Here is a 13,625-nt window from a genome sequence, read left to right on the forward strand (position 1 = left end):
GGAATAGTCACACCCATTGAAGTCTCTTCCCTTCTGTCGCCTGTAATTATTGACTGCTGATTTGGTTAGAAAGTAGCCAAGTCCTAAAAAGTACTGAAAAGTTTCCTGCGCAAACATAGAAATTAATTACCACTTAGCCACCTTGCAGCATGACCCATATCCTGCACTCCCCCTACTCTAACATCTGGGGAGCTGTCGGAGTGCTTCCACTAATCATGTTTGAAATCCGATTAGACTGCTTTCACACATTTGAAATGCAGAGAGGCAAGCGGACAGATAGCGATGTAGAGTATGCTTCAGAAATATCTATTACCCTATTAAAATGGGCGCAAGTGAGAGCTGTAATTATTTGTGACCTGTGTCTGGAATGATGAATGGCATGGTGGGTTTGTTCAGCCCAACACACATCTATCTCGGGAGTGCTGGAGGTCTACACCCATCTACGCTCTCCTAACCCCCTCCATCTTCTGACAAGGAGACTACTTCAGAATCCAAGAGATTGTTAAACTGAGTGATAGCCTAGCATGAGTGTCTGTGAGAGTGAGTGGGATGGATAATGTATTTATATATTAGATCTTTTAAAAATGATTTTTTTAAAAAATCCCTCTTTCAGATTCTGAAATGTTTCCTTCTATAAGACCACAGCAAAGTTGAAATTCTGATAGAGCTGGTGGTGGTATGGGAGGACACTCCCATACTAATGAGGATATTGTTTGGTTGTCATTGATTAAAATGTTTCCCTGGGGCTGATGCATTCACAGCACTAATAAAAAAAATGTAATCGCTGATGTGATTAAGAGATGCGTGATGATTCATGACAATAATTGTGCTGGGAGAGAGATAGCCGCTCCTGACCTCATAAACTTGCAAGATAGGGGAAAGCCAATCCCTGATTTCATAACAAACAAATCAAGGCAAAGACATCTGTTGTCTGCAGATACACATACAAAGTACAGCATGATGATGATACAGTCAAATAATAGCTTTTCTACACATGAATACACTTACCAATGTGAGGTTTTGACTTTTGTTCAAAAACACTGTAGCAAGCCTATGTTTATCTGTTTAGGACAAGTATGTATTTCTCTTTGGCTGCATGACAACAGTGACTAATGGTATCATTAAATTCACATACCTGCAGGAGTCCCTATAGTAAATGAGTGTCAGTGGCCAATGTGCTATGAAAAGCCCTGTTAAATCATTCCCAGCTAGAAGTTTAATTTCAGCCCAGCAGACCACTACGCCCACAGCATTGACAGTAACTAGACATAACTGTCAGCATTAACTTTTAATCTGCACCTACATAAAATACAGCAGCCATCTTTCCTCAGATTATCTGGCCACTTGTGTCATTAATTTGACAAGTACATTTCTTTAAGTAAAACAAACATCACCAGTGGCTTTTGTAAAACAAGTTGTTGTGTTTAAGGACATTCATTAAGACATGAGAGGGCCCATAATCTAAGATTTTACAACGATTTTAATGAGTACTATAATACGCACAAAAAGGCTCACTTATGAACAGGATCAGAGTGAAGAGTGGACAGAGAGGGGAAGGGGAGGTGGGAGAATGGGGAGGGGGCAGGAAGAGAGAAAAAGAGAGGAGTGTGTGTGTGTGTGTGTGTGTGTGTGTGTGTGTGTGTGTGTGCGTGCGTGCGTGCGCATGCGTGTGTGTTCCTAGCAAGTTTAAACCAACAGATATTATCTAATTGAGCAGGATCACATAATCCACTGTCACCGAAGTTAAAACCCCAACAATAGCACAGCCATTATAGTTACTTTTCATTTCCTGGTGACAAAGCAGGAGGGTGGGACATGTGCATCGCTTTATTAGTGCACTTCCTCTGATCCACAGCCAACCTCAATGTTGACACATGAGCACATGGTCATTCTAACTAATTGCAGTTGACTGCACAACGCGTCCAGTGGAATGGTTGAAATGGCACTCTGAAGCTGAGACAGATGCTTCCCATCCTCCGAAGCACTGGAAGAGGTGCTTCCCCTTTTGGATGATAAGGCAATAACCTCACCATTACAAGGCAAGCTCGCTGAAATCAGCTTTATGAGGAGCTATTTTGCATCTGCTCTTGCTACCCACTGACCGTGTTGAGTATATGTTTGTGCTCATAGTAAATTGACACATTAAGTTTTAATTAGCAAGCATCCATCCAGTCTCTCGGAACACCTGCTATAATTTAGAGAACAAGTCATCTGTGAATGTGCAGTGTGGCTAATAAGCAGAAGGTATTTGATGCGAGGGCAGAATTGATTATTCCACCTTTCTACAGCAGTAACATCGGTCAGACAATTGATAAACAAGTCAAAAATGTTACAGTAGCAGTCAAGGTTACGAACCTGCTGGCCGGAGTTTGTAGGCGGTGTCAGCCTGACTTGGGTCTCCCATTGTTGTTGAGTGGTGGAGTCCCTGGCTTTGATCACCAACGGCGATGCTGGCAGCGTTGAGAGATGTAGACTCCTGGCAGCATAAACTACTCCGTCCGCCTCTATCCGGAAGTCAGAAGGGTTGCTGCATTCAAACCGCACCAGACCACCTCGTCCACAGTCCACAAATCTCACTGCAAAGACAAAGACAGATTTAGGATGAGGGGATTAGCAAAAAAGCAGCACAGAAAAAAAAGACAAAAAAAAACTACATATGGAAACAAAGGAGTTGGGAGACAGACAGACAGACAAACAGCCAGCCAGACAGACAGAAAGAGGGTCCACAAAGGTTTTTCTGATTCTTCCTCTCGCTCATACATTATTCACTTCAAGCTGTGCCCCAAAGGTATTGCTCAAAACAGGTGCAGTGGAGGAGAGAGAGTTGGAGAGAGAGAGAGAAAACTATAAAGAAAAAAGGGAAATGTGCCCCTTAAGGGCTGTTACAGGAAAATAACTAAAATACCAAAACATTACCTTTAAAACCTGATGTATAAATTGGTCTGTGCCTAAATGCACTGTCCAGGTTACAGAAAATACATATAAATACATTTCATACTGCTAGATCTGTCTTCTCTGAAGCTTAGGTCATTGCATGCTAGCTTTGTCCCTCGATAACATGCAGGGATGCCTTCCGTGGATGGCTATCTCTCTTCAGCTCCTCAGGAGGCAGAAGAGTGTGTGTGCGTGTGATGTTTATTTCATCAAGATGTAGACACACAACACACATAGAAAGTCACACACATAAACACACCGCAGACAGGGGGCTCATGGGAGCTCGAGCACAAGATCCCATGGTGCCTCAGTGGCAGTGGTAAAACACTGGTTCACGTTACAGGTGAGTGACAGTACAGCAGGGCCTGCATAGCTACACACACACGCACGCGCGCGCACACACATGCGCATGCATGCATGCGCACACGTGCGCGCGCGCGTGCGCGCACACACACACACACACACACACACCTCGACATCTAAGAGCTTCATTGTCTGATCCTTTTGTGTGTATACATTTCCCCGGCAGCCCACCCTCATGTTTATAGCACACAAAACAGCATAAGGGGAATGGTGAAGTTCCTCCAGGCCATAGCGATCACAAAGTTAAGATATATCGCTTCTGTAGAGGTTCTGCTGGTGCCGCTTTGAATTATTAAAGCAGATGTGGAATTACTTAACAAAAGCCTTGAGGGAGGGTACCTAATCTTCCTTTCTGCTGCTACCTTAGGGACACAGCAATGTCTTCCTAGTATCATCTAAAGTCAGAGCACACTGAGCTCCTTTGGGTCTGAGGAAAGGGTGCAGTTGTTCAGCCTGGGGTCTAAAGGAACTCAAAAGTTTAACCCCAGGCCCAATTTAGTGGAGGAGACACATACATGCACATGCACAAACACACCAAAATGTACCATAACTTTCTGCTAACAAGTCTCTCAGTGATGACGGGTGAATTTAACACTTGTCTTGCTGCCTTTAACAGCAGGCAAGCCCGCTGTTAAAGGCAGCTAGGATGAATCAGCTAGGATGCATCCGGCCACCACACTGACAAAATGTACCTGTTCCTGTTTTTTCATTGGGCAAAGAAAGGCAGATTGGCTGAAAGCGACCCAGCAGGAAAAGGATGGGAAATCTTCCTCCTCACAAAAACCTATTATTGATATGTGAATATGGTGAAAGAAAAGAGTGGAAAACACAAATGCTTGTCTTTAGCAAGCAGGTGTCCCATACAAACTAAGATGTTTTCAAAAACAGAATAGTAAAATACAAGTGGGGGAGAGGAGGAGAGCAAGAGGGGAGAGAGAGAAAAATATGAGGTGTTGAGTTTTTATGTGTATGAGTTTTTAAAAATGGACATGCAGCGTGTACAAAATGCATTCATCGTGATGAATGAAAACACAATCTTGCCCCATTTTATCAAAACCCAAACAGAGAGGAACAAATCTGCAAGGACCCAGGCTGCATTCCATTACTCCATGCCGAACAATTTAAACAAACCATTTTCAAGCAAGAACTCAACATTGGTCCATTTTACCTCAATAATTCCATTCATCTAAATACTGACTGCAAACAAAGGGGTTTGCCTAAAGTGAGGCAGCACTGAAGGAGAACCATGACTTTTCATTAATGAAGATATGAGATGACAGGATCTTTCTTCTACACTGGAGCACACTTGATATTGACCAGCTGCTTCCAGGCTGCTTTTGTTCAATCACCGTTGACCAATTATTTTTTTTTCTTTGTCTGTTTGAACCTGGCCAAGCCGACATCAGATAGATGACCTTCACTCTCTGAAGGTTTTGCCTTCAAGCCAGCCGCCTGTAAATTCAAAGCCTTCAGGCAATCACCTAGCCCAAGTCAGCAGATACTCAGACAGAGGTAGAATACAGAGTAAGGGACTGTCAAAATAGCTCAGCTCTCAATACAGCAGAAGGCAGTCTGTAGATCTGAGAAGCTTTCCAGTGTTGAAGGTGAGGGGATTTCACTCACACTATCCCTTAATGAGGTGAAAAATCATCCACAGTATTGTCATGCAAATTTGTGTGCATGTGTGTATTATCTGACTGCATTTTATTTGAGGAAAAAAATGCCTGGAGGTGTAAGTATAAGCACTGCTTAATGAGCAGTAAATGAAGGAGGCGGTGATATACATATACCTGTCAACATTACATTGGGGAAAAAGGGAGATCTTTTTGGCCATTGTCAAATTTCTGATTGTCAATGTATCCCTGCTCCTATATAAATAGTATGCCACACATGAATAGAAAAATTTCAAGTATGTGAAAGTGAAATGATTTTATTGACTTTCAAACTCATAATAGCTGCAAAAAATACTATGCTACAAAATATACAAAAACTAAATAATAATAATTAAACACCTCTATTTAAAATACAGAACCACAGCCAAGGCCTACTCTTCATATCAGCTTTCATATCAGAGTTTTCTCATATATTTGCCCTGTGTCAAATTGGCAGCCAGGCAGTACCATGCACATAAAATTTGTACAAAAAATGAAATAAAAATATCCCACATCTAAGATCCAAAGTCTGTTTTCATCTGTTTTCTCTGTTGTCATTTTTTTTTTTTTTTTTTTAATTTGATGTTTGACATGGATTGTCAGGTAGTCTGAGAAAAATGAAGAGTGATGTATGAATTTGATTAGCCATCTTATATGGTAACAAAAGACAGACAAAACACCTACTGGATTAGATATGTGTGTGAGAAAACAGAATATTTTTGGGAGAAATTACCAAAACAGAGGAAAGTGGGGGACAGGGTTAAAAGATGATATACTGATATATAACTCATGTGATCAATTAAAACTAAGTCTTGCTTTGACCACCACTAGATGCATTAGTGTGCGATGGGTCTGGCTACTGGGCTACTACTGCAACATTCCCCCTCTCTGTTGAAACTTGGCTTCAAAGACATTCCCCCTTCCTGGCCCCCTAGGGTGCAGCCCATGTGTTTCTATCCTCTGTTCTATTGGCACATTTGACTGCACATCTTTGCGAACGTGTGTGTAAGAGCAGTGGTGCACTTGACTGCAGCGTTTCCCCTGTGAGTCTTTGTAGCCCAAGCCTCTTGTTGAGCAGCTCAGGCTCTTTAGCAGTGTCTGAGATTTGTCCATTGGAGCACCTCTGGGAGGCCCTTCAGCAGTCAGCCCCCATGGCAATTGCTGCATAAACTCCCAGCAGGCAGCACTATTTCCAATGATAATGAATAGGGATGTCTAGCATGTGTCTATTCATTTATCACACACACTCCGGTGGGTTATAAAACGGCAGCAATGTATAGTATGGCATTGCTTAAAATCTGGCTGCAGAAAGTTATCTATATCTAGATGTATTGGCTCTCCAAGGTAAAGGGGTAAAAGAGATCTTGGCCGCCACACCCTATCAGACATGTCGTCATGGACACAAAGATAAAGGCCTTTGCATTGGACAGAAACGCCGATGCAGCACAGGGGGACTGTTGGGAGTTAAAAAAAAAAAAAAAAAAAAAAAAAAAAGAAAAAGAAAAAAAAAGGGAGGCAGGAGGGGGGAGAAAAACAGGCCTGTCAGCAGAAAGGCCGGTCCAACTAATGCCCTGCACCGGGGCCCAAAATTACCTCCGACTCAATGATCCTATTCACAGCTTAGAAGCCCCCCTCACTGACAAGCAACACAAAAACCCAGGCTAACCTCTCACAAGTGCCAAAGTGCCTCTCCATTGTCTGCTCCATCACGTGATAACTCTAACTCAGACAGCCACAAAGAGAGAGAGAGAGAGAGAAAGAGAGAGAGCGAAATAGAGAGAGGGGAGAGAGAGAGAGAGAGAGAGAGAGAGAGAGAGAGAGATTTAATTTGGAACATGGAATGTGGAAACACATAAAGAGTACTTCTGTGATTGTACAGAGGCAAAAGAAAATGTTCCACACTTTGAGCTTTTATGCCTGCCTGCCAATACACTGCCGGTAAGTGTGCATGCTGAGAGTCCCTCTAATACGCTGTAAATGTGACAAGACTAAAGACCCCCCACTTGTGAGATCATTCTAATATATACCATCATTCATCTCTAGAAAGTGAGGTCACTGACAGTTGAGAAATACTCAGCATAGGTGTTTCATCAGAAGCCAGGGAGAAATGCAGACCCAGGCAAATACCCCATTGGCAATCCCCTCGGGCAAATGGTACAACACCCCTGACAAAATGCATTATTCACAAATGCATGTGACCAGGTTGTGTACAGTGGCCTGCACTAGTGATGAGACAATGCAATATGAAGCAGAGGCTCCATCTGAATGGGCTGTGTGAGACATCCATGCCAGCACCACTGTTTATAAGATCCTGTTAAGCCCCAGTGGAGGTTGCACTCTGGTACCACAATTCAAATTGCTGTGATATGAAATTCTAATCCTGTTCAAAATTGGAGGGAACGTGCTAAATTAAGGTCAGCATTCTCTAACAGCATGCAGACTTTGTGCCTAACCACAAAAATAACCTTCACAGCATATTCCATAATTGCCCAATTATTGCACAAAATGCTAAAAGCACAATGTACTAATGCTATTAAAATAGGATAGGTGCAACTTCCCATAACTGTGCATGAATATGTTATTCTTTCCAACCATATTTTTTTTATGCTCATAGTATGAATAAATTGTCCACAACCTAAACTGGTAATATGTAAACAAAAGCCATTGTATAACTAATCACATTCTTTACTTTCACATTATCCAGCTAAAAATACCAATCAGAGACTTGTTCTGAATACTGCAATTTTGAATAAATTCATGTACTTTTAAAGTGCAATATATGCAAGTTTTTCTGGTCCAAGTCCTCTTATGGGAAATAATCTTTTTGTCACTCTGATCCTGAAGTAATCAAAATGCGGTCCTGCTTTCTCCAATATTTATAAAATACAAACCATTAAAAAAAAAAAAAAAAATCTGTTGTGTCATACACCACACATTTTGTTTCAGCAGAAATCATTCAATGGTATTCAAAGCTTCTTCCTATCCTGGAAGGTAGTGACTACAGATGCGAGTTTGTCAGGAAATGGCAAAATATACTAGAGACGGTAACTGAGAGGTCTCTGGAACAAGAGTCTGCAGCGGCCCCACATATAATATCTGGGACTCTTAGTGGTGTTTCTTGCCCTGAAGCGCTTTCTTCTGTTTCTCAGTGGGCATCATGTTCTGGTGAGAACGGACAATATAATAATGGTAGCTTGTATTAGGCGTCGGGGTTACGTTCCTGTCAGTTACACATGCTGACACACAGCCTGATATTTTGGAGCAGCAAACGTCTCCTGTCTCTGATAACGATACACTTCCTAGGGGTTCTGAATCTGACGGTGGCTCTGTTGTCTAGGGGCATGCTGCTATATGGAGAACGTATTCTGCATTTCAGCTTTTGTGAGGCAAGTGTGGATGCGCAATGGTGGAGCCGTGGTAGATCTATGAGGAAATGCAGTGTCCGCTGTTTAAACAACAAAAAACAAACAAACAAACAAAACAGTTTGGGGCCAAATTTCAAGGTTTTTGCTTTTAGAAAATAATTCTGTAAGCACCTTAAGGTATTGTATGTTTGCATTTCCACCACACCCTAATAACAGTGAATGTAATGGAAAAAAAGGAGCTATCCAATCATTCTGCTTGTAGTAAACACAGAGGATGCCTAAGCCACTGTTTTGTTCATGACTGTTTACCACTGCTAGCAAGGGTAAGGATTCTTGGTTGCTCAAACAAGTCCCTTTGTTCCAGGGACATTTCCTCTGGAGGAAAAGGGGTAAAAGTTAAATCAGTAAATCTGAGATAGAAAAAGCTTCATCCAGCAATTTAGATAAAATAAGCAAAGCTGATACAGGGGCAATCCTGGCACCTGAGGTGATGCTGTGTTCCATTTCTAGATTGAATCAAAGACCTTTTCATTCACGCCAAAATGCCGAGATCGGGATGAGGCAGTTATAGTCTTGTTTTCGGTAAAGAGGGGATTCTTCAGAGAAAGTAAACTGTTTGTAGCTGAAGCTTGGATCTGGGAATGGTGATGCTGCCTTTTGCCAGACTAAGCCCTTGAAGGCACTTTACTAATGCGCTGCACTTCAAGCAAGCAAAGAATTCTATGCATTTATAGCTGGGCCTAAAATATGTAAGGGATTTGCATGAAAGTAACATGCAGTATTTGTACCCTGTTCAGTGTCTCTGGCAATTAAGAAAACTAAAGAGGAATTGCATCAGAGCATGAACATACTTAACAGACAGCTGGCTCATTTTCTTAGCCTGATTGCAGTGACCAATTCCCCTAGTACTCAGCTTGGTAGTTTATGCATATTGTTTTTTTTTTCTTGAAACTGCTGCTTCAATTATAGAGGTATGAAGAGGCTCCCAAAAATGTATTGATACCACCATCCCTTATCACACCTACCCACACTGGAATGCACAGTGAAAACATGAGCAGTGCAGACATCATGGTGTAAATATATCCTTACAAACTAGCAATCTGGCTCCTTCGGTGAAGAGAAACAACATTCCACTATAAATGTGATTTTGGTCTGTTCTTTTTCTTTTTACACTAGAATTCCTATCACATTAGCACAGCACCATTTGCTCTCCCAGGGTGCAGAAAGCCTGTTTGACAGCCATTGTATTCAAAGGATAATAACAAGGTAAGCAGACTGACTCCCCACTAGGCCTGGAGTCACCTCCATTTCCTTTTGGAGGGCCAAAGCTTCTCCCTATTAGCGTACAAAGGTTCTGTGTTCAGACTGAGCAATGGTTAGCCGCTGGGTTACTGCTAGCTGGTAGCAATTGGCCATCTTCCTGAACTGGTGCTCAGTAAGAGGCTCATATTCTGGTGGTAGAACAGCTTTCTATGATAAGAATGAATGCATGACAACCGTTGTGGTCTTTTGAGTAAGTAATACTTGGCCTTCTTAAATTAGCTATCTCTATGGGTTAATAGTGAAGGGGGAGCACAGGGGGATGTCAGACTAAGTCTAGGGCCTTTGTTGGGTAAATTAAATGATTCTGTGTTTTCCAGTGCAATGACAGCCTAGCATTGTGTGGATTACTGTGTCACTGAAGCCAAGAGCTGATAAGGCTAAGCTACATCCTTCTGCAGTTATCAGCGCATAGCTACTGGGATTTTGTTCTGTGAGCTATCGAGACGAGAGGCTTGATACAGAGGCTTTAGTGGGGTATTAAACTGACCACATTACCAGGATGTCAAATACTCTTACTCTTTATGATGCCTTTCAGCAAAGCTCTGCAAATGCATTCAGGTGAAGCTCATTATCAAGAGCATCACATTAATATGCTGGTAATTCAAATAGCTACAATGACCATGGCCGACAGCTTTATGGGAGAGATTGCCAGAAATAGCCACCTAACAGTATGTTTCAATGTCCTTTTAACTTCAAGATCAAAGAGAGATAATGGATGCATTTTTCTGAAGAATGAAAGTGGTAATTTTTACTGTAGACTCTGAGGGGGCTAAGTGATAGCTAAGTGTCGACATGTAAGACCAGTGTAGCTAGGCTTTGCCTACTGTGGGCAACGCCCAGGAGGCCAAACCCCTCAACATTATTAGAAATGGGGTGCTGAAGTTCATGTCCATAACAGCTGTCCTTTAACCTCTCCCTACCCTCTTATAAAGGTCATAGGTTTTTAATTGCTCTCTATCCCCTCATTCACCTCATAACTGCTGGTACTACTCACCCTGCTAAACCTGCACTGGCTTTCATGATTGAGGGAGAGAAGTAGCAAGGGGTGGAGACACAGAGGAATGAGAACAAAAGAGGGTGGGGGGCACAGAAAAGCAATCTGAGTGAGGTTGAAGGCCACAGGCAGGTTGAGACACTGAGATGCCTTTTCAAAATCAGACTGTGAATAATAAGCCATTTTATGTGTCCACATGCATCACTTTTACTGTACTGTGTATTACAGAGGCCATTTTCTGGTGACCACACAGTGCAGTAATACACGTTTTGGGAAATGCTTCACTGCCTCCTGCATCCATCTCTACTCTGACATGGTACTGTTACAGTACAATTTCCTCTCAGGCATTTCCAATTGGACACAAAGCTAACCCATCTCTGGGGTTCTGGTGGAACAAGAAATAACCATGAATATGAAACATCAAAGTTTGAACAACTTCAGTTGTACATCTTACGCCATGAAAACAAAGACACAATATAAAGTTTGAGCATTCTGTACAGTTACACACAGCTGCTTGATTTTTCAGTATGAAAACCACATTTTACATCTTTTTTACGTATTATAATACATGGCATCACCTTGAAGTACAGTTTCAGTGCCATCAATGTTGAACAGTAATGAATCAAAAGAAGGACTACAGTTTACTTAAATGTAGAGAGTGAGAAAGTGTAACATGCTCTAAAAGCTATAGTTTGGTGGTGGCATGGTGGCTAGCAATTTGTGCAAAAAAGAAGATGTCATCGCCCTCTCACATGCTATTCTCTGGTGTTTGACTGTTTCCACAGGTATGGCCACTAATATTACCCTCAACAGAACTCCAAGAGGTAAGAAAAACATGAAAGAAAAGGCAATAGCTAATAGCCTTATCAGCTGATTACTATGAACTCAAGGCCTTTGGTGCCAAACAGAGGATATTTTCTGAGAAGGCTGGATCACGAGGGCTGGGCACTAAACTGCCTGACTGCAACCTGTAATGAGGCATTAAAGGCCCTTTTGATCTCCAAACCACAGCCTCAAAGCTATTTAGTTCATCCCCTTGATCATTTCTGTCAAAATACCATCATATAAAGCAAAGGAAAAGAGAGAGCCAATGACCAGTGATGAGGTATCCTCTGTAGGCATGCTCATGGGGTCTTGTAAGACTTTTTATCTCAACAGCGGAATGACACCTGTCTCTGCCTTACTGCTCACAGCAATCCTGACTATCCTTTACATCACTACATGTCAGAAACAGAAACACAGCTCTCTTCACAAGAACATGTTGGATTAATATCTAAATAGCAAAATAGAGTATTTGACATTAACAATGATGACAGTTTCTCATATTCTAATCACTTTTTTTTAAGTGATTCATGCCTTAATAAGTCCTATCCATCAAATACTGCTGGCCAGCGGTATGGCCTACCACTAACAAACGGGAAACAAACTTTTGGCTGAGGTGAAACTGCTTCTCTGTGGGTAATGTTGACTTTTTAATTTCTCACACTGGTGCCAAAGAGATATACTGCTGCACTGGTTTGGCAGTTTTTTGTGTTCAAGCTGGATAATTAAGCCATTAAGCCATCTCATTTGGACCAAGTTGTATGACACCTTTACATGAAAACATCAAACAGCAAAGCATCAAAGAATTTGTTTACATGTGCAAAAACAGCTGCTAGTTTCTACACAGCTTAGACAGGCCAAAGTCAACACGCTTACCTCTCTGTCTAGCCAGAAAAATAAATGTATGGCATCCTATGTTAGACAGTAATTACTTGCCTAACCTGTTTCCATCACATCTTGAGAAAGCAAATTAAACAGACCTTATTTGAGCGTGGTGTCCTTGATTTTGTCTCCTCTGCTTGCTTGGCCTGCTACATGTGCTACAATCTGTATTTTCATTTATTAATTTATTTTTATATTTCATGTTCACTTTGAATGAATCAAAGCAGGTTACCTGAACTAACATAAGTGTGTTAAGCTCAGTTATGTGCTCAGCCAATTGTTGTCAATGTAACTGTATCTTTTTTATAACTTAGAATACCAGAATTCATCAATATTTCACTTAAATCCATAGCTACCTTGGTGTAAATTACATTAGGCCCTGTCAACTCAATGATCCAATCTAAATAAAATTTAACAGCAGAATTGTAAATGTCCTTGGTGACCAAATAAGACACTAATTTATGATATATGCACTCCAGTAATTATCAATTGATATGAAATACATGAGAGTAAAATATCTGGCAGTAAAGACTACAGCAGGTTTCTCACCATGCACCACACTCAGATGTTGCAATGAACTGCTGAGGGAAGATGTAGCAGGAATTTTGCATGTATGAACTCATCTATGATGATACAAGCATAGTGCTATGAACAAACTGCGCCCAGAGATTACAGAGATTAAATCATTCTTAAGATACGGAGAAAACATCATGATATGAAAAAAATTGCTACTGTCAAACACAGTGAGGTATTCTCCCAGTAAATAATGGGGGAGGCATCTTTTGGCTCTGCCAGATATGATGCACATCATCATCTTTCACGTCACCATCTAATTAAAATAACCTTCCAGCAGCGTGTTGAGGATTTCTGCATAGCATTGTGGACACGGATGTTCAGCTATGCCAGCAACTCTGAAGATGCCTGTAGGCATTTTAAGCCATCACACTACAAATTCAGATCGGGTGACGAGGGACCATTTTCTAGAGTCATTTTACTGTAAATGTCTGTTCAGTTCTGAGAATTAAATGAAAGTGGTTGTTTCATCATTCATGTCGAGAACTGACAGAGGATTTACAACTTTTATAAAGAATTAAATTTAAATGATTTAAAAAAAAAAAAAAAAAAAACTTTGAATACTCAAATTCTATAAAAAGCCTGTGATAAATGTTGACATTTCACCATGGAAGTGGTGATAATGGCGATGGAAAGTTGGATCAAGGAATGCAAATTAATAAAGATTTAATTATGGGGACAATTTTTCTTTGCATGTGTTAAATTCAACTTTGGAAT

At 41.2% G+C, this 13,625-nt stretch overlaps 1 protein-coding gene across 1 annotated transcript in view; it reads right to left on the reverse strand.

Annotated features, from left to right (window-relative positions):
* The window catches only part of cdh2 (cadherin 2, type 1, N-cadherin (neuronal)), a 60,336-nt gene that overhangs the window by 18,865 nt on the left and 27,846 nt on the right, over positions 1–13,625 (reverse strand). Inside the window, exon 3 of the mRNA XM_030074469.1 lies at positions 2,356–2,576. Within this exon, the coding sequence (XP_029930329.1) occupies positions 2,356–2,576 (221 nt within the window). The remainder of the gene's footprint in view (positions 1–2,355; positions 2,577–13,625) is intronic.

This window comes from Myripristis murdjan, chromosome 17 (assembly GCF_902150065.1).
Source record: "Myripristis murdjan chromosome 17, fMyrMur1.1, whole genome shotgun sequence".
Taxonomy (NCBI): domain Eukaryota; kingdom Metazoa; phylum Chordata; class Actinopteri; order Holocentriformes; family Holocentridae; genus Myripristis; species Myripristis murdjan.